Source organism: Saccoglossus kowalevskii, chromosome 9 (assembly GCF_978046115.1).
Source record: "Saccoglossus kowalevskii chromosome 9, keSacKowa6.1, whole genome shotgun sequence".
Taxonomy (NCBI): Eukaryota; Metazoa; Hemichordata; class Enteropneusta; family Harrimaniidae; genus Saccoglossus; species Saccoglossus kowalevskii.
This window is the reverse complement of record NC_140649.1, coordinates 21,147,435-21,170,200: the sequence shown is the minus strand read 5'-3', so window position 1 is coordinate 21,170,200 and position 22,766 is coordinate 21,147,435. Positions and strand designations below refer to the sequence as shown.

Genomic DNA, 22,766 nt, shown 5'->3' with positions numbered 1-22,766 from the left:
TTTAGCGTCTGTTGTTATCGTCGCTTGGGACTCAATTCCCGCGCGTGCACAGGTGACGACCTATCCGCTTTAAGGATTTATTTTTAAATATTGCTACTTTTTGCATGTACGTTTATTAATGTCCTGCTTCTGTCTTATTATATATAGGTCGATAATCCACCACAGAAAGGCGCCAAAGGTCATGATGCATGTCGACAGATCTCAAATACGTCAATACATTCCATAATTTTTGAACCTCAGTTCAATCTTCAGACTGTATTCTGGGTGTTCCTAGCTCGAGATTAACTACCACGTCTATGGAATGTGTTGTCAAATGTTTCTTTATTCAGATCAAGAAGGCAATTTGTTGATATTTGTTTATTTATTTTATTCAGTTATATTATCAATAATTTTTCTTTTTCTTAATAGATTCGATTATTTTTTCATAACAAAACTCGAATATATGTAGCTCAGATATTAAACAAAAATTATACCACAGTATTTCTTGAATGCGTTCGAATTCTCTTTAAACAATACATTTACACTCATTAGACACTGGTGTGTCGCCATTTTTACATGACAATTCAAATTGAATACAAATAATATTAACACGAAATGATTAATGATTAAAATGTGTAAAGTATTACATTTAAAGGTCGCAATGTTGCCCTGTCGTCTCCTATGTACTTGAGAACGAATTCCGCATCTTATAAATACTTTCGGGATTATTTGTTATTTTGACTCGTTACATTGCAATAACTACACACAACTCCGTAGATTCAGTCTAATGACGCCTACGAACAGAGCAGTGGCCGACGATATCGCTTAACCAACACGAACTAACTATTCATATTAAAGAGAACAGCCGGTGCATTTTCATAAATATGCTAATTAAAAAGTTTCCCCGTTTGATATTAGGTACTGGTAGTCTATGTCAATGTTCAGTATAAATAACTGAACGACCATTTATACATTTATACAATGGTTTTCAAAGAAACTGGCTTGGAATTGGCCTAAATATGTAGAAAACATTCTAGTGACTAATGGTATAGATTATATCTATGGAAATGAAATAACCCAAAATGGATAAGAAGTTTTAACAAAATCAGTAAATATAATGAAATAAACATGTTTACAAAAAATTTAGAGAAGATGAAATCTTTAAAACACTACTGTTGGATTAAAAGAAAAATTAAAAAAGAAAATTACATAATGGTTCTTTATGATTATTACGGAATCTCCCTTGTCTTTAAAACAAGGTCAAACTCTTTAGATCTTGAAGGTAACAAAATGAGATGTAAAAATTACAGGGGTAATGGAATTTGTGGAGTCTGCAATCAGACCACAGAAGACATTTACCACTTTTTGTATCTTTGTAGATCATCGAATCATATAAGAAACGAGTTATATTTAACATTAGAAACCTCACTTAGAAACAATGTTGAATTATTGAATAGCTTCCTTTCAGCTTGATTTTGGAGGGGAGATGCCCTACAGTTTTCCGGGGGAAGGGGGGGGAACTGGCCCCCTCCCCGTGTCCTCGCTACTGCTGTTTATCTATTTCATTTCTCAAAAAATTCTCCTGTTTCATCTTCAGCTTTTTCATGCCATAGTCATAAGTTCTTCAACAAAACAATTTCCTAATTCTTCTTTTTTTAGATTTTCAAGTTGTTCACGATTATTCCATTTTACAAATGCACTACTAGTATATAGGGCATTGGTCGGTTGAGCCATAAACTACAAAGAATACACTTATTGCAATTAACGATGTCAATCTAAGTATGCAGTATATCGTTTAGATGAAATAGTTTCAAGATAACAATGTAAAAAAACACAGAAAAGATGAACTTTGTACCAGTTTTTATTTATTCAGCACTTCAATGACATACGTTGTACATGTCAGTATCAAAGAATAGATCAAATACATGATTGGAGGACACAGAAGTGATGATATAATATTGATGACACAATACCACACAAGTGATGACACAATTCCACACAAGGGATGACACAATACCACACAAGTGATGACACAATATCCGACAAGTGATGACACAATACCACACAAGTGATGACACAATACCGCACAAGTGATGACACAATACTGCACAAGTGATGACACAATACCGCACAAGTGATGACACAATACCCCACAAGTGATGACACAATACCACACAAGTGATGACACAATACCACACAAGTGATGACACAATACCACACAGGTGATGACACAATACCACACAAGTGATGACACAATACCATACAAGTGATGACACAATACCATACAAGTGATGACACATTCACTCATACAGTGATTACAAAGACCTGACCAGCGTTGTGACCTTACATTATTCATTAATTGAAGCTAATAGTAAAGCGCAAGAGTAATTGTGTAGTGGTCGTTCAATTTCATGTAAACAAAGTATTTTACATGCAATGTAAACAAATGCATGACATGATGACTGTGTCACTTATAACACTCAAAATGTCATATTAATTAATTTATTATGTGTCACAAAAAGACAATTATTACCATTAGTAACATCACAAGCCATACAATAAATAGGAAAAAAATGTATATGAAAACCACAGCTTAACTTGATCTATAATAAATACAATTTATTGATTTCTGTGTCAATAAATTTTGCAATAATGTTTTTATCACACTGTTTTGGTAAATGACGAATCATGGCAAAATATAAATTATTCAAAAACACCACACTCACCCCATACATTGCATTTAAAATAAGATAATATATTAATTTAGATATTATAACTAAAAATGATCTATAGTACTGATTTAAAAAATCCCAAAAGAACAATTTACGTGTTAGTACTGTGTTAGCCATTGTTTGATATGCACCAAACAAATCACAATGGAGAAATGAAAGATTATTAAAAATTGAATAAATTTTAAAACCACTGCAAATTCTTGATACTTTGAGGAGAAGAAGATTCTATTAATAAATAACAAAGTGGAAAATGAAAAAAAAAAAAACTCAAACTTGTTTCCATGGAAACAATGGATTTGTGATTTAGCATCAGTCTGCTCTGGCTATCATTCAATTTGAAAATTTGCCGAATTACAGTTCATAATCCAGTGAGTTATTAACATGATACAGTTCCTGTTGTGCAATGAACAGAACTGAGACTAGTAAACCATTTTAAATTCAAATTTGAAACAAAAATAAGTCAATACATTTAAAAAATTAATGTATGAAGTTGATTGCAGTCAAAGGATGAATACAAACTAGACTGTTATTCACACTAGAATATCTGGCTCTGATGATATAAATTAAATAAATACTGGGGTAGGTATTTGTATAATAACCTTGTGTACTTTTAATAATACATGATAGCATAATTTGGGCAGGAAAAATACTGGGCCAGAATTTTTGACAAAAGATTACTGACACCTGGTTCCCATGAACCTATTTCTGTGTTTATTTAGGTCTAACAAATGTGACAAACTTTCATGTATGTCTTGAAAAATAGACATCCCAGTAACTTCAAAAAATAAACTTCATATTTTATTGTGATTGATAAGATTTCCATATTTTCACAAATATCTTCAAAAAATAAACAAGCGAATCATAAAAAATCAAATTTGGGCAAGATTTCATACTGATTAATATGATATCCAAGTTTGAAAATGATTAAATGAAAAATGCTGTAGTTATTGTTAATACAAGAAGCTGAGTTAACAATGGAGACGACAATAACAAGACATACAATTTCCCCTGATATAACTTTTCCTTCATATTACAATAAGGGCAAGCTAACACAATGATCTACATCTAGATCTACTATGTTCAATTACTGCCACGATCTGATCCGTAAAACAATTGACAAGCATCAAGGTTCCACATTATGTTCAATGCTTGTATCAGGTTTGAATGAAATATGTTTATGCATGACTAAGATCCCACTCTAGAATGGAAGAAATGGCCGCCATTCAGCCACTTAATTAGATCATAAAACAAAAACAAGATCATATACATGACATGATATATGACCTGTGTATAAAGTTTGAACCCAATTGGTTAAGGCATGACTGAGATACAGATGTTGATGCACACATTCGTGAAACTATAAATACCTTCGTCAGAATGAGGACTAAAAACTTGTTCTTAGGTTTGTCAAATAGTCAGCCAGATTTTTAAATTCAAATTTCTTGTCTTAAAAATGTGTTAGCACATCCATCCATCCATCCAAGCCTGATTCTCCATTTTCCCAACCCTCAAAAGCATACTGAGAAAGTTGAAAGAATAATTTCAATAGAGAAAACAGTCCCTCAAACTTTTCATTTCACAAATTTCTGAGTATAAGCAAACATTAATGAAAGCTGGATACCATAGACATGGTTGTTATGACAACAGCAATGTACATCACAAATTTTAATCACAGTTTAGTTCATTCTTAAACACAAATGTTTGTTCTCATCTATAATCTTGATTGTTTTCTTCACAAGTGCAATCACTGCGTCGTCTACATGTGGAGTTTGTAAAAGAGACCGAAGGATTTCCATACCACCTTCTTTTGACACCATACTGCAATAACGATCAGCTGAAAAGTACACAATGAGATATGAAATAGAGATATTAGTATGAAAGAGCACATACTACTACTACTTGTATGTAATTCTGACATAGGGGTTGTATGTGAGGCAATACAAGTTACCACAATTATGGCGAATACATGTTTAGTCAAATGGAGGTATTTCAGTATGTGTTATTGCGTACACCCAAACAACTATCTGTGCAAATCATGTTCAAGTTTCAAAGAATCAGCAATCAATCAAAAACAGAACAATTTGACAAGCCACAGACAAATTACTGTTTTTCGCAAAGCATGCTCTACTTGTTCTATAAATCTCGTCAGAGAGCTGCTGAACATTTGCATACACATGTCCATACCGTAGTAGGTCAGATGTTAATATTCTTTATGGACTGCATACGACTTTTGCAGCCGAGGTCGCGCGCCAGTAGCGCCCAAGATTGTGAGGGTATGTAAGCGGAAGGACCGAAATCATCAAAAACCTTATCCAGTTCATAAAGGTTTTGACGTATATACAGGTGTAATTACAATTTGACCACGGCGTGACCTCAAACACACGTAATTTAGAATGTTTTGTTTTGATTGATGAAAGCCAGGCATGCTAGGCAAGGTGTGATATGGGAAATTATTCCCCTGATGTGAGGGCGCACTGCCCATAGCGTTACGAGGCTGGGCAATACAAGGTATATGATACTGGTGGCCATATATATTAATATGCAGTGCAATAGTTTTCTTTTGTGTCCATGGTTGAAGAATGCATACTTTTAACATTCAAATTTTCTGACAAAGTTATTTGAAAATCTAAAGATAAAATGAATAAAGAACCTCAGTTGTATGTGAGGAAACAAGATTGGTTACCACCACTTGTGGACTTTCTGCTTTTTACATCAAGGATTTGTATTTCTTACAATTGTGCTGCATTTTAACTCACTACCATCCCTAATGTAATAGTTGCCTACAAAATATTATTTCTGAATATTGACAATACAGTTTACAAAATATAGATAGACTCACGTTTCTTAGTACATGTGTGCCACAGCGTCCATACAGCCCAGAGTTGTGCTGCTGCATTATCATGACATTTCAATAAACATAAAATTGGTGTAAATGACCGATAAGCTACAAGTCTACCAGCATATTCTCCCCACTCAAGTACTTTGCCATACTGAAAATTAAGATACATCAATTAGTACCACACAATTGTATGTAATGAAAAACATTTACTAGATATACAACAATAATTCATGTCTATTTTGACTTTTGTTCATAATAGTTGTATGGGTAAATGTATTTTGTTTACATTTGAGAGTGGACAGTTCCTTTTATAAACTGTCATTGCTAGTAAATCAAACTTCTTTTTTAAAAGAACAAAAGCATTACTGCTGCAAAACATGGTTGAAAGCATAATATTATTATTAATATAGGTTCATTTAGAAATGTCAAATCATCTAAGAATGCTAGTATTCTCCAGGGGCGGACATCCGGGCAATTTCACCACCTGGCAACCATCACAGTGAAAACAAAGGCCGAAAACTTTCAGAAAACAGTATCTTTGGGATGGTTGTTGAGACTCCCCTGAACAGTGTAACAAGATTATCCCTACGTGTGTAACATATAAAAATTCAAAGTTGGGTTTGTGTTGTTTTCTCAAATTTAGCTATTTTCACCAGCTCTTCGACTGGCGTTCCATAGCAGTTCGCAAAGTGGTGCACATCTTAGCAACATGGAACGTCTTGTGACGTAACTCCGCCCCGAGAATAGGTTCATTTTGAGACGTCAAATCATCGAAGAATGCTAGTACAAGGCAGTTGGCTAGCATTAAAACTTCTATGTTTTTACTATATTATAGTTTATGTATACTCACTAATAATTTAATTATTTGTTGTCTTTTTTCTGCCAACAATTCCCAATGAATTGGATCATCACTTGTGAGCAGTGCTACAATACCACCAGCAAAATAAGATACTTCAATATCCTCACTACGTAATGCTTCACTGTAATGAAATCAGACACATAAACTCATAAACTGACTGACATCTGATGACTTGCTTGATTTAGATGCATTTATAAAAACAAACACCAATTTGTTATCTTCAATTGGATCACAAAACAAATGCATGTGGCATATGTGTAACATGCTGTCTGATGTATTTGAGAAGATTGAACCTGATTGGTCAAGGCATAGTAAAACAAAACGACTCCAGTAAAAGAGTGTGTACAAAAATTCAGAGTAATGTATTCACTTAAAAATTAAAATATTGAAGATATTTTAGCAAAATTCTACAACAAATTACAATACAAACTGAATAAATCAAAATGAATTATGGGACTTCTTTTCTACAAGGGGTGGAGGGATACTGTGCAAAGTGGTCAATACAGTACAAAACCACAGACATAAAAAAAAAAAAACCATTAGCCATTTGGATGTACTGTAAACAGATAAAATATTAATACATATATGATGGGATTATTTGTAAATATATATTCTGGCGTACCTGACATGGTTCATGAATTCATTGTTCATCAATCTAGGTCGCAGTCCCTTAACTTCTGCAACATTACTCTGTCATGAAACAAAACGCTTAGATTTAGTCATAGATATATCATACACAGTGCTTACCAGTATATCAGTAAGGTATTATTACTATTAACTGTACTACTGTAAAATATTTAATTTTAGCTGGAATTAATTTTCGTATGGAATTTATTTTCACTGATTTTTGACGAGTTGAATGTAAAAAAATATAGGAAAAAAAGTATATTCGCTGGATTTTATTTTCACTGAATAATTCCTTCAGCAAAAATAGGGAAAAAAAACACTTTGTTCGGGAAAACAGAGAAATTACATTGATTACAGATGTAGGTCATCTTCTAGTGGGCAGATATCAGAGTCTTTTGTAACACCAGAATATTGCGATGATTAAATTTCATTACCGTTATCGATGCAATTTTACTCTCCTATGCAATGTCGATCTGATTAAAATTCGATTTAGGTATAGGCTCCAATTTTTTGTTTTTTAATTTAAATTGGAGTCTATACCCACATTGGATTTATATATCAGATTGACCCAATGTAAGTACGGTACTAAAATTGTTACAGTGTCAATAGTGGGTGGACAGTGACCTCTAAATTAAGATGGGTCACCTAACCTCATTTGTTGATGATGATGGAAGGAATAGAACTTTGTATACGGTAATGATTTTCATTTTGCAAGTTTACATGCAGTCTATTTTAATTATTAAACTGTTTGATTATCAGTATGTATCTATTTTTCAATCGTATTTTCAGTCTGCGTATTTTCATGATGAGAACTGTAATGGTGCAAATGTTTGTGGCTTTTTTTTGAGAAGCTGCTGAGTGTCCTATCATAATTTTAAGGTCACAGTATGCTAAGTCAGTTGAATTTGGTATTACTTACCAACACTCCTAACACTCGTTTTTGTAGCACGGCTTCATCTTCAAAAGTCTATAAAACAAAACAAATGTCATCCTAACAAAACAACAAAACAAATATTGTTTGTTTGCTTTTTTTTTATATCAAAACTGTAATATTAAACCAATATTTATAACAAAAATGTGTTCAAGTTATGCATGTCAAAACTTGGAGGATTATTGTTTATCTGGAAAACTTACAATCCCATCATGCAAAGCGGTTTCAAATTCCGCTTTGGAACACATTCCACACAGCTAGCCTAGGAAGCATGAAATGTACAATGTTCACTTGGACACAGTGACAATAAATGTTATGAGTTCTCAAATAACATCTATAAAATTGGAAAGAATATGGCAGGAAAAAAAATAAGAAGAGGACGTTCATCCAACAAACTCACCTCCAATACTTCCAAGTAGAGTTCAAACCCCCCTTCATTTATAAATATTGTACATATACCGGGTAATTCATCTGTTAAACTCCACAATATCTTCATCGACATTTTTAGTACGGTGTCTACACGCACCTCCTCAAGGCTCTCTGTTATTAGCTCCATTAGTTTCTAGTTTCAAACAGGAAGTACAAATTGTTATGGTTTTTATATGTGGAATTCAATTCTACAATGCAGTAAAAATCACAAAACAAATTTCCTGATGTCTCATGTATTGTTTATTATTAATCTCTTTTGAAAACCACAATTTCTCCTACATTTTTTCATACATGACATGTACATGATTTAAACATGACTTGTACATGATTTAAACATGACTTGTACATGATTTAAACATGACTTATACATGATTTAAACATGACTTGTACATGATTTAAGCATGACTTGTACATGATTTAAACATGACTTGTACATGATTTAAACATGACTTGTACATGATTTAAACATGACTTGTACATGATTTAAACATGACTTGTACATGATTTAAACATGACTTGTACATGATTTAAGCATGACTTGTACATGATTTAAACATGACTTGTACACGATTTAAACATGACTTGTACATGATTTAAACATGACTTGTACATGATTTAAACATGACGTGTACATGATTTAAACATGACTTGTACATGATTTAAACATGACCTCACATATAGGTTCTGAAGGAAGTACAAAACTGAAAGACACACCTGAATAACTGGCTGTGTTCCTAGGATAGCTTTCTGTTCTGTTGATAACTTATGTACAAGAATCGACCCAATGACGGATGCAGTTCGACACATTGAGTGGTCATTAGAATACCCGATTATACATTCCATTATTAACTGAGCAGCTCGTAAATAATCAAATTTCTGGAAAAAAAGGAAAACTTAACATTGATATAATCTTGAAAATGTCTAGAAGTGGCAGCCTAAGCCTGACATCTCTAAGAATGTATGAAAAATATTATACTAATGTTTATTTAACCCGTTAGGAAATCACTATATTTTCTGAATGTGTCCAATGTCATTTTGAATCTCTTGATAATCTAACCCATGAACCCATGTCAAATTTTATCATCTTTCAGAATATTTTTTGCCATATTTTTCTCCATACTTATTCACAAATTTTGATCAAGACTTGTAGACAATAGAAAATTAAGTACATTTGGTCCAAAATAACAAAGAAATTTTCAAAAATATGTGAAAATGTTGCACACAAAAATTTTGTGGCAAAAATGATGTCATTCAATGAGTTAATATACTGGGAAGTATGTACAGTCACAACTTTTCCAAATTATTTAAAATTAAGAAGCTTAACATAATTGAAATCACAATATTTTGTAACAATGAATCTTATTGGTCAGTTTACTAAACTGCTGTTGCACCAATCAGACACAACTTTTGACTTACACACGAAGAGATAGATTTTTAGTAAGATACAAAAACATATGAGCAGACGATTCACAATTATACAACCCTGAAAGCAGAAAGACACAACTAAAGTTGATCAGATCTGCAGGTAAGTTCTGCCTGTCAATTTTTAGCTGTGTATGCAGCAATTATCAAATTAAAACATACTTAAAGTAAAACTCACCACATCTTGCAAAATTCTCTCGTTCCTCAATACCAGCATACAGTTATTTTGAAGCTGAAATATTTCAGAAAAGTCGGTTGATATTGATTACACATATAAACACTTCAAGGCTCCCCAACGCCCAAACTCAAACTGTTTTTTTTTTTACACTACGGTAACTATAACTCAGTCATATGTACTGGTTTGGATTATCAAACACAAATATGATTCAATTTTTGTTGTTAAGTCTAAGATTTAAAAAAAAAATGGCAAAAAATAATAATAATATTTTATTGCATCTTTGTGAAATAACAATTTTATCAGTGTACAGCTTATTAATAAAGTGTTAAGATATAAAATAGTTTAAAATGAAAAACAAAAACAGTCAGAAGTGACAATCATCCAGATATTAATATTATCAATCAAAGTGATACACATGTAAGATGACTTATCCCAGATATTGTAATACAATGCACATCAAGGAGGTGCAAACCTTGGATGAAAGAACAGGAAAGTTGGGACTGACACTAAAGGGGAGGGGAAGATTGAGGGCTATGTCATATAAAGTACAATTCAGCGGTAACAGAAATCTGTGAGCATGAAAATGTTGGATTGGTGAATTTGTAATTTTGAAGATGAGTGAACCAGGCCACAGTGGGTGATTATATGACATGGGTGACTCTGTAAAAAAAAAAAAAGACAAGGCTATGCGGCCTGTATTGAGTATAATACATGTACATTACAACAGGAATGCATGCTATTTGAACTCGCATGTGATAGGGCTTTATACTAAAATTAGAAAGGAACTTTTAAAACTTTTTCATGAGAACAATTTGGAAAATGTGAAATACCCCAAACGCACACCATAAAACAAGATGTTTTTTGCTCCCAAGAATTTCGTCTCTCTGAGCTGATCTGAATAATTGAGCATTGGTTTCCCAGTTTCACCATTGTCTGGCAAAGACTATATTCCAAACTAAGTTTTGTTGAAAGTCATTAACTAGGAATTTGGTTTTCTACAATTCCTACAGTTTATATTTTCTTCAATTCGGCCCCATTTTTAGGTCCGAGGGAGACCCTGTCATTAGAATTGTGGGAGTGAGGATGAAAGGAAGTGCAAGCCAAGGAGCCAATTGTTTTTGATATAATTTCACTTCTTGTGATCTAAAGATAACCTGGCAAAATTCTAAATACTGGCACAATACTCTGAGGTTATCACCCAATACTAGCAATTGGAGGTATCGTAATTTCCATTTCAAACATAACATCAGAACACAGAGATCTGCAGCGTCTGTTTGTTTGTTTGTTTTGATTGCAAGTTACCATTGTACATACATGTAGTTCCGGCTATGACGTTGACGCAGAAAATAGTTACGTTCACCTGAAATATTGTGACATTTACCGCGTCATATCGGCAGTGATATTCTGTGTTAATTAAACATCACGTGATAGAACAATATTTGCCATGTTTGTAAGATAATAATTAGTATCAGCATGTATGCAATCAGTTAAAGTTGTACTTTGATTCAACAAAATTCTTCAATCAAACTCTCTGGAATCCCTCTTCAAATCAATTTATTAAGTGGCACATACATGTAATGTGTGTGGAGTTATTGGAGTGTGTTGTCATAGTGACGATTGCTGAAGCTGTCTTGAGATGTTCTGAGAGTTCAGTAGATCACATGGAAGTGATCTTGGTTGATCACCATCACCATAAAACAGTGTAAATCAGCAAGAAGATAAGTATAATAATTCAAGGCAGACCTTGTGAGGAAATTTTGGATGCATTCAGATGCATTCTTTAGGCTACCTCTGATGACTTCTGAACACAATCACCCAAGTAGCCCTTGTTTTTGCCCACAGTAAATGGGTCTGTGGTTCTGGTCATGTATGCGAACCGAGCGTGACGTTAACCATGTTGCTTTGGGACATTGTTTTTTTTTTTAGATATACCGGTACCCACAATTCCCTCGAGAACCATTTTTTTTTACAATAATATTTGAAACCAAAGAATAACTACTACAAAAGACTGCAAAACAAAATGATCATAAAAACAATACAATGCACATGTATACATAATACATACAACATAATAAGAAAATTAAGTTTTTGCACCAAAACACTTCTACCAATAAATAAAATACATTTACCTGTCCTCTTTCTGCAAATGTACTCATAGCATCCATAATCTGGTCAATAATAACCTTGAGTGTGGACACATGAATTCTTTCACTGAATTCATATCTGGTTAAATTATATAAACAGGCACTGTAGAGAAAGGCACAAAACAATTCATCTCAGAATTATGTTTACTACTTTGAACACCACAGGGAAAAATGACAAAAATGTACCTTTTTTAATGTTAAAGTGACACTGTTACTGTAACTGCACATGTGACCGTGGGTTTGGTATAGTCTGTAATCTAGCCATTTCGAGTACATCCAATAATGGTGAGTGGCTACATGAAAATTACATGGCTGGCACAGAATTCTGTATCATCACTGATTGGATGACTCCTTTACATTACCATGGAAACATGCATGCACAGACTGACCAGTAGGTAAGACAACACTATACAGACTGGTTCACTAGTTCATTAAGCATAGATTTAGGCAAGGGTTCTTCGAACCCGCCTATTCACATAGTTCATACCCACCATAGACTCCGGTCAGTCAAAATGACTATTTTGAACTGTAGGCATTAATCAGCGATTCTGCCGGTGACGGAGAGATAGAATCCAGGTCAGGGGAAGCTCCATGACCTCAAAATTCTTTTACCCCTTACGTCACGGACCCACGTGACCGAGGCCACCTGGCAGCGCCACACGTAGCCGTCCCTCACTCTGGTTTCTTTCTCTCCGCCTCGAGGACTTAGACCAACGCGACGGAAAGAGTGGGTAGGTTGGGAAGGACCCGGAGTCTATGGTGAGTATGAACTATATGAATAGGCGGGTTCGAAGAACCCTTGCCTAAATTCACTATGTTCAATTACCCACCATAGACTCCGGTCAGTCAAAATGACTATTTTGAACTGTAGGCAGAGTCAGACACCGATAGGTGGCAGGTTTTTCCGAGCAAACAGAAAAAAAGGATGAAAGTCTTTTCCCAGTCTCCTAGATGGTAGTTGATAAAGACATTCTGCGTTCTCCAGAAGCCTGCCCTCCATGTGTGCTTGAGGGGGGGGGGGGCGTCTGACGCTAGCACTAGCGACTTAGCCATCGCACAGACCTCATGCGCTCGTACTTGGTGTCTCTGCGAGCTCCGTGTCGAGCAATATAAAGTATTAGACCTCTAATACAGTCGCAGTAAACCACCTGGTTATGGTAGTTGGGGAGGCCGGCCTATCCTGCCTGCCTGGACCATAACACAAAGATGTGTGCCTGGCACCCCGTTCCAAATCCTAGTACGGTTTGGTGGCAACTCCGTGCTCGAACCTGGTAGAGAAGCAATTCCTCATGACCCTCCGGGCAGACAAAATTTGACAACCGGGGGATGACGATCGGGTGAGGATAGTGTCCTGGGATTTGGTTCTAGGCGAGAAACCCGATTCGTGTCTTTAGCACAACTTGATTGTCCATAACGGTGGTACATCATTCGAGAAGAACAATGCCCCCAGCTCTGGTCAACGCCTACCTGAGGCGAGGACCAGTAGGAAACTATTTTCCACATCAAAAATTTGAGTGGTGCTTGATCGGAGAGGCTCAAAGGGCGGTCTGCTCAGAGAGGACAACACAGCCGACAAGTCCCAGTTGGGCGGTTCTCTTGTATGGGGTCTCAGCGTCTGGAAAGCAGTAAATAGTCTCCTTAATAGGACAATCGGTTAGTCTTGTTCCCGTATGTTTGAATGGTGGGGGACAAGGCCAACCTGTAGCCAACGATCCCTGCGTAGGACAAACCCACTTCGTCAAACAGGTGGACGAAGGAGCCTGCTACCTGGCCAATAAAAGGATGGTATCGATCAATCTCCCTTCCGCTACACTAACCAGTGTATGCTCGCAGCCTAGAAATGTAGGCTGCATTGGTGGAATCCCTGTTCGCCCTGGCCCGGACGTTGGCAGCCCGCTCAGATAAAGCTTTCGTATGTGCGGGTCTGATGAGAGCCTCTATGCGTGCAAGTGATACCTGTTGGGCTCGTGGTAGTGCGCCACCACCGCTGCCATGTCTGTGCAGAGCAGGACTCTGTGTCTCGAACTACGGGTAGAAAGCGTGGTAGTGCTAAGTACACTGCTCTCAGTTCAAGTTGATATGGTGGTCCCAAAACTATGCGGGAGTCATATCCTTGGGCTTGTTCGTCCAATAGATGCGCTTCCCAACCCTGGGGGGAGGCATCTGTTACCAGAGTCATACCTGCGGCGAGTGGGTCCAAGGGGCTCCCCTGTCCGAGGTTGGCCAGTGACGACCACCAGGGCAGGGCTTCCTTCACTTGGTTCGAGATCAAAACCTACCTATCTAGTTCCCATAGGAGAGCTCGGCGTTATAACAAGCATTATACCGGGCAGCTGCGTAGTGCGGCCTGGGGAACGACCCTTCGAACCAAGGTCATCATTCCAATGATCCGCATTAGTTCACGGAGGGACACCGAGGGAACGCTGACTAGGCATTCGGCTAGGCTGCTTAGCGCTAAGCAATATGCTTGAAATAGCTAAGCCAAGCTTGAATCTGTGTCAAAACTCCATGCCCAGGACACCAACTGCGCGTTGGGTCGAGGTGGGACTTGTCGATTTACTAACGAGCCCAACTGGTGAAGTAAATCCTGTGTTAGCCTGACACGTTTGGCTATTACCCCTTGCCCAGGTTGTTGGTAACCAGTAGTCTGGGTACGGATTGAGGTGTACCGACATCTGGTGAAGCAGCAGCACTACCTGTTTCATCACTCTGGTGAACACGCAGGGCGCTGTGCCTAACCCGAATGAGGGGGCACCCGAAATTCAAATACTTGGCCCAGCTGGGCGATTCGTAGGAGATGGCAACTCGCTTGGTGCATCAGTACGTGCAGATAGGCCCCACTTAAGTCTAGCGGGGCTAGCCAGTCAAAACGGTGGATGGAGAGAAGAACCCTGAATGGTGTCTCCATGTGGAACCGATCAAGGAGCACGTACTGATTCAGTCTGCCAAGGTCCAAAACTGGACGCCTGCCACTTGTAGATTTGGTACTACGAACACATTTGAACTTAGTTCCGGCTGATGTACCCTGTGTATGGCGTCTTTCTCCAGCAAACTGCTACTTCCTGTCTGATTGCTTCAGGCCTTGCGGGAGTCCCCTGGCAGTGCCCAACAGGGCCAGGTGGCCTCGGTCACGTGGGTTCGTGACGTAAGGGGTAAAAGAATCTTGAGGTCATGGGGCTTCCCCTGACCTGGATTCTATCTCTTCGTCACCGGCAGAATTGCTGAATAATGCCTACAGTTCAAAATACCAATAAAGTCCTAATATAAACCGCATACGTAGTAGTAACCGCACCCCCAATTCCGGCTTCGGGGTTAAAGAGTTCTTAACAAAAATTGAAAACTTGAAAAGTATCTATTACTAACCGCACCCCCAATTAAACAAGACCGTGACTGACTTCATTGTTTCAACCAGCTGTTCCAAAACGGCATTGTTCCTAATCCTATTCATTTGTTTCGACAACATGCCTAAAAATATTCACACCTATTTATTGTTCAGCGGTGATAAGATGTCAGACAGGCAATGAAACTGCTTTTGTTCTTGCGGCGACCTCTGTCAATACTCTTTCTGAATATGTCTGTGTTTCGTAAGTTTTAGACAATGAGCTTTTATCACCGTAAAAGTGTTAAACTGAGCATTGAAGAATAATTTATCTTTCGAAAACAAATAATTTCTTGATTTAAAAAAAAAATCATGCCGTTTTCTCATGGAAATCAAAGGCAAAAGATCGCACTACATTATCGGTAAATCTCTTCCGTGTTGCGTTCACCATGAGGTCGCTGAACTGTCATTAACATATTTAAATGAGCTATGTAATTTAGACACGTGGGCACCATCCAGCATTTTGATTGGTTATTTAGCGACTTGACCTATCCGGTTAATAATACGCAACGTGAGCATTCAAAAACATGGTGGATATCGTATCGGCTGTTTACATGTGACTGAAATCATTCGCTTACGGGAAAACTAAGTTGAATTTTACTTGCATTTTATAACAATTCAACAGATTTATTTTTCGTGCGTTATTGTAATCACTACTAGATAATAATAATCACCAATATCAACACTTCGAAAACAAGTAAGTTATTCACTTGTGACCCGCAGCATGGCCGGATCGAGCTACCGTTCTGTGATCATTTGCTACTAAGCAGTGCATTAGTGTTTTTATATGAAACTTCTGTTAGAATATATTTTTCGTTACCAAGAAAATTAAAAAAATAAATGCATATTACATTAAAAATACTGAGTATTTTTTGTTTCATGTGGAAAATTTTTTTGATTGACTAATTTTTCAACATTTCGTAACGCCTATTTTAGAACCAAAATAAGGCCTTATACTCTTCCCCGATGCCTATTCAAGAGATTGTACGGTGTATTGTTTGTTTTGTGCATGTGTTGTGGACAAAACATGACCACGCCCATTTAGTGATTGCAATATGTACGTAATAGAAACCGCACCCCGAACTTGAGCTTTTGATCCCAATTTTTAAATTGATACATTGTAATATAAACCGCGGTTTATAATAGGACTTTAACGGTAGTCATTTTGACTGACCAGAGTCTATGGTGGGTAATTGAACGTAGTGAATTTTACTGAATATTACGATCATGGCATCTAGGTTTTGTCGCATTAAAAATAAAATGATGGTTGTACTGAAAAATGTAGGTATCTATGGAACTTTATCTATGGAAGTCTTTAATAGTTTCACTATGCTACCGGTAATATACTTACCTGCCAGCCATTTGAATACCAAGGGATTGTGGGTAGTTACGCATGGCAACAAGCACCAACTAAAGAAAAAAAAAAGATGAAGTGTAGATGTATTACAAATGTGTACTCTGCTGGTTGGCTGGTTGGCAGAAGACATATTGTCATGAATTTTATGAGTCAGGAAAAATAACAACTTTATAGCAGTGAAGATTCCACCAGAATCATTAAGACAACAGCGTTTGTTTCAAATAGTATCAAAATGCGTAATGTAATGTAATTAATTATTGATTCAGACAAACAAACAAGTAAATAAAAACAAAAGATGTGTTGAAATAATTTTTATAGCACTTTGTTCAGGCAATGAACGTCCTTTTACAAATCACCCGAAAGTCATAGTGAAATAAACAAGCAGCCTCTCGACTGAGATAGCTCCGCTATTTTTAATAAACTAACAGCAGTTAAAGAGAATAATCTGATTAAGACCTGGCCATGGCTAAATAGCATTGAAGATATAGAAAGAAATATAAAGATAAACAAAAGTCAATTCACTAATCTGTCTGAAAGAAATATTGAAAATTTGATTGTAAAAAGTGACGAGATTCAATGGAAACAAAAAATGGCAGAGAAATCAAGTCTCGTTCATTATAGAAAATTTAAAACAAATTAAAAATATTATGAGAAATATTTAAATTCTTTATCCAACTTCAAGGGCACCCAATTAAAATTCAAGGCAAGATCCTGCACTCTTGGTTTGGCATATGAGAAAAGGAAATGGGCAAACTTGGATAATAATGATTGTATCTGTCCATGTTGCAAAAAGGAACCTGAAACACTGGAGCATTTCATATTACATTGTGAATGTTTCTCAGCACAGAGAAAAACTCTAATGGAAGGGATTGAAATGCTCCTATGTAACAAAAATGAAATAAATTTACATAAAGACTTCATAGCAAACAAAGAAGTGCTATGTTTAATCCTGGGTGACAGTACAAGGCAGTATAATTCAGTCCTGTCTGACGAAATTGATACTTTTACAAAAAAATTCTTAGTTGATGCCATGGACAGTAGAAAGAGGTATACAGATAATATTTAATATTTTTCCAGTGTACTTCTTATATTTTAGTTTTCTTATTTTTTGTTGTTGTTGCTACTTTTAGATGTTTTTTGTTGTTGTTATATTTTGTTATCTTAGTTCATGTAACTTAATTTCTTTTTGTCTATCAAAGTTTTTTTTTCATAAGTCTTTGAGTGAAATGTATTTTTTATTTGGTGCAGCTCCTAGTTTACATAGTGAGCCCCTGTTACAAAAGGGAAGCAATAAATAAATAAATAAATAAATAAATAGCAATGCACATTTCAATTAAAGAACAGAAGATATCATTAGAAAATGAACAATATGCATAGTATCAATGCTATGGGACTTGCTGTTTTCAACAAGAATTCAAAAATATCATTTTTCACCATAAATGATTGTGGTTTTTAACAAGAAGTCGAAAATATCACTTTTTACCAAAAATGACAAAAATATTCATCAAAATTAGAGAATTGAAGATATGATCATGAAATGAACAAATTTGAGAGTGGTCCACATGTAGTACATATATATGTAATATCAAAGCAATTGGACTTGCGGTTTTTAACAAGAAGTTGAAAATATCACTTTTTACCAAAAATGACAAAAATATTCACCAAAATTAGAAAATTGAAGATATCATTACAAAATGAACATATCTGAGAGAGGTCCACATGTAGTACCTATATATGTAACATCAAAGCAATTAGACGTGCGGTTTTTAACAAGAAGTCGAAAATATAATTTTTTACCAAAAATGACAAAAATATTCACCAAAATAAGAAAATTGAAGATATGATCATGAATGATGAACAAATCTGAGAGAGGTCTACCCAAGGTACATATACACCAAGTATTAATTAAAGCATTCAGCCTCGTAGTTTTCAAGAAGAAGTTGAAAAAGTAAAACATTGACACGGACGACAGACAACGGACGACGACAGACAATCACTCATATAATAAGCTCCGCTCGACAAAGTCGACAGCGGAGCAAAAAAGTTGAGGTTGAAAATGTTTTTATCATTGATGCATGTTGTCAACAACAAATCAGTATCACTTTCATGTTCTATTTTGAGTAAGATTTTGAATTATGACAAAGAAGAAATTCAAAATATTCAATTCTGCCAATTCACTATAAACTATCAATTATGACAACAGAGGGCGCTATCACATCCAATAATTTTTCCCATCAAAATTATAGATGTAAAAATTTGCGTATTTTTCAATAATTTTTTAATTAATTTTGAAAAACGACTTTTTTGTTTACCAACAGGAATGGTTGAAAATTGTTCCAAAAATATTAAAATAATTAGATGGGTTTATTTTGTGAAAGGTGACAGAAATTGACATTGGTGTAAACACAACGTTGCCATGGGTGACTTGGCAAGACCAACCTACCTCAATAATATCTACACGTGTATTATTCAAGTAGTTTGTTTTGTCAAAAAGGCTGCACATCAATTCATGTAGGTAGTTAGGTCTGTTGGTATACCGACGTAAACCTTCCATTACTTGTGTTTCATTGTGATGACCTGTTATCTGCAAATATCAAAGACATCACTAAGCCTTACACAATATGATTAATAATTCACAAAGATATTTGATTCGGGAAAAAACAAATACAATAGTAAGCAAACACTAGATTAGTTATGGGTGTAAATGTAAATTCTTGCTCACCCAAAAGGAGTCTTCAGGATTCACAGCAAATCACTGAAAAGACCAGCAAAGAAACGTAGTCTAGCTTCGCAAACGTTGTCCACATGCAAATGATTCCCTGGAATTTTGCAGCAGTGTGGCCAAACGTAAATAAGCATAAAATATCAGCCTACGTTAACCAGACCAAACAAAATGTGAACAGGTTTATTCATGCCATCAAAATCACAATTTCACAGAAAATTGAACAATCAATTGAAAATTAGTAATTACCGGTATATAGCCAAAAAGTCGTTTGCGAAGAAATTTGGTATGACGTGTTCCATCACAGGGCCACAATCAGTTATCATAGGGATGCAAGTCTTGGAAAAAACAGTAATTACCTTAACGCCTGGACGGAAACTGATATGTTCATCATCATTCAAAAACTCGGCTTCACAAAGACTTGTAATAGTCAGCCCAAGGAAGCGGATGCCAGGCCTGTGATCAAAAAACATTTTCAAGGAAGACTCTGCAACGTGCCTGTTCCCTGATATGTCAATAGAAGTCAGTTGCGGTAAGCACGTTGAATCCTGTAAAAGTTTGTCAATCGCTTTTGCAGTGTATTGTACCGTTGCAGGGTACATATGTGGCTTACAATCTGTTGCGATATCAAGGTGTTGCAGATTATCAAACTTTACGACTTCCTTAACGAGAAGGGAATCAGAGAAGTCAACATGTGTATGGAACGCGGTAAGTGATTTTAAAGGTACTGTTTTAAAAGCACGCAAAAATATCAAGGTTTCCACACCCAACATGGAAATATCAAGGTTTTCTAGAAGTCTAACTCTGCTGGAGAGTTCGGCAACAACATGGTCATTGCTACGTGTCACTTTTTTGCCCGTTCGGCTCACTTCCATCCATCCTATATTGAGGTGTCTTAGATTACACAACCCGGTTTCTCCAAAAACTTCTACTAGTTCGTCAATTGTTAAGTTTTTCATCCTTGCAGCATCTAATTCTGTCATTTTGTGCCGTGCTAATGCATAAAGACCCTGTCTTGTAATAGAACTTCCCGTCAACCAGGCTCTCTTTAACATGGTTGTACACGGGTTTGAAAATATGCTGAGGACCTCATCTGAAATTTGTTTTTTTTCACACAGCTTTTTCAGTAGATTTTCAGAAAGTTCTATGTTTAGAATTGTGTCTGGGTCCCTAAACTGCAAACCTGCTGGTATTGCATTATCATTGAACGTACAGAGAGCAGTAAGATTATCACAGACATAGTCCAGGCATATCTCCTGCAGAGAGTCCGGTGACAGTCGCGATTCCAGGTCTAGTGGAATCTCCTCCGATTCCTGATCCATCCTTGCAGATCACTAAACAAAATAGAAAGTATTGGAAAAAACAGAAGTATTTGAAATTTTAATCTCTTTAGCACGAGCAGTTGTATAATTTTAGTCAGTTCAAAAAACAGAAATACTTAACATTTCTCGTTTCTTTTCAATAATATCAACTAGTGTGTTTACAAATGATGTTGTTAGTCACCGGTAATTAAAGTAGTTTTCCATGGTAAACTAATGTTATTATTATTACTATCAGTATTTCAGGATTCAATCTGATTTGTTTATTTCCGTGCACACTGTACTATACATATTTATTAATGGAACCCAACTGCTGTCTTTATTAATAATCTCATTCAAATCTATGCCTATACCTGCCAAATAACCCACATAATGCAGACGTCACCTGCATTCAGACAGATTTTGGTGTCACCTGCATCATGCATGAAATCACAGTTATTTTATGTGAGTGTAAGTTTGCAATCTTCCCTAAATAGCGCCCTCATAAATAATCGCTGGACATGAATAGAGGATGTCATCATTTGTTGTTTTAATTATACATATGAGAAAAGTAAAAATTTCTTAACTAATATTAAAAATAATATATTATTGAAAGATGTATATAAATAAATTAATGAAATTTGGTTTAGATACATGGTTGTTGTTTTTAATATTGCCTCCCCCCTGATATTTTTGAAAAGTTGGCAGGAATACCACCTATGTGTAATTGTTAACACTTTTTCACTTGATTTAACTGTACTAAAGTTCCATATTGACAAAAACATATATTCTTGTTTGTTTGATTTGTTGATTATTTGTTGCATTTGCAGAACACACAACAGTATTCATTATGAAACAATTTATTTATTTAACACTTTATTTAAAGAGGGTAGGCCAATATACAATAAAGTAATTTTCATTGGGCCCTCTGTAGGGACAAAAAACACAATATACACACTATAGGCTTGAGCCAATTTTTCACTAAGATATATTTTGTAAGTTTTCTTAAAAATGCCTAATGAGGCACATAATATCAAAATAGTGAAATTAAATATCACTTAAAATAAACAGATTTACAGTAAACAATGTTCCAGGCTTTACCCAGCATGATTTGTGAAGTTTTAGTTGTTGCCTTGTTATTGCATAAACAGTGGATACACACTAGTGATTGACCTCCATTTTCACCCGTTCTAGCTTATATTGGATATGCTGTTACGGGGGTTGTGATGCCGAACAGGAAGTTGTCTATCTACTGCAAAGCTTCTCGTATATTTAAACTTAGTTTCATTAGTATTGCTTATCTTAGTCATAAGCCCATGCGCATTCCAGTGGTACACTTTACTAAAAGGAGTTTTCTAAACTCGTCACCAACCCCTGAAGTAAGCAATTATTCGGCGATTTCTTTATCATTTTTTGAGTAATGGTTCTATCCATTTCTATTTTTTCTTCTTCTATTTCATTGTTGTGTATTTGTGGAATACATAAGTGTTTCTCAATAAAGAAAAATAATGAAAATTCAAGTTCAGGTCAAGTCCGAGTTGTCAATGTCACTGCATTATGGCCCGAAATTATTTTTGCCACAGCGAAAGACTCTGATGACAGCCATCAAAACAACATAAATATATAGACTGGTGTTTATAAGGTGCATGTCATATTTTCTTACCTTTCAATACTTCACATTATAAAAGTAAATGCCAAAATATTAACCAAGTTGACACTCGTTTTCCCTCTTCCCATATACATGTACACTGTTCGCCATTTTGAATATTTTGAGGTCAGAGGTTAACAGGTCACGCAGGTGTTCGCTGGTTGTTTGTGTCGTTGGTGTAGCTGCTTTTATGTTTCAATCGGCCTGTAAACATATAGTTGA

The 22,766-nt window shown here is 35.7% G+C and overlaps 1 protein-coding gene across 1 annotated transcript; it reads right to left on the bottom strand.

Moving 5' to 3' along the window:
- Positions 1-1,822: 1,822 nt before the first annotated feature.
- LOC102810075 (protein zyg-11 homolog) lies at positions 1,823-22,757 on the bottom strand. The gene is made up of 13 exons (XM_085503293.1): positions 22,560-22,757; positions 19,958-20,932; positions 19,320-19,460; positions 16,871-16,929; positions 12,126-12,243; positions 9,997-10,050; positions 9,111-9,272; positions 8,368-8,529; positions 7,956-8,003; positions 7,032-7,099; positions 6,401-6,530; positions 5,551-5,701; positions 1,823-4,545 (listed from the first exon to the last, which is right to left on the bottom strand). The coding sequence occupies exons 2-13, from the start codon at positions 20,918-20,920 to the stop codon at positions 4,388-4,390; spliced, it is 2,214 nt and encodes a 737-aa protein (XP_085359419.1). The 5' UTR covers positions 20,921-20,932; positions 22,560-22,757; the 3' UTR covers positions 1,823-4,387.
- Positions 22,758-22,766: the final 9 nt, after the last annotated feature.

What these genes read in the sequence shown, in the direction of transcription:
- LOC102810075 (XM_085503293.1), bottom strand. Translation starts at nt 20,920, where the DNA reads ATGGATCAGGAATCGGAGGAGATTCCACTAGACCTGGAATCGCGACTG. An exon ending in AGAGAATTTTGCAAGATGTG is followed by an intron (nt 9,273 to 9,996) that starts GTGAGTTTTACT and finishes CTTTTTTTCCAG; the next exon opens with AAATTTGATTATTTACGAGC. An exon ending in GAATTCATGAACCATGTCAG is followed by an intron (nt 6,531 to 7,031) that starts GTACGCCAGAAT and finishes ATTTCATTACAG; the next exon opens with TGAAGCATTACGTAGTGAGG.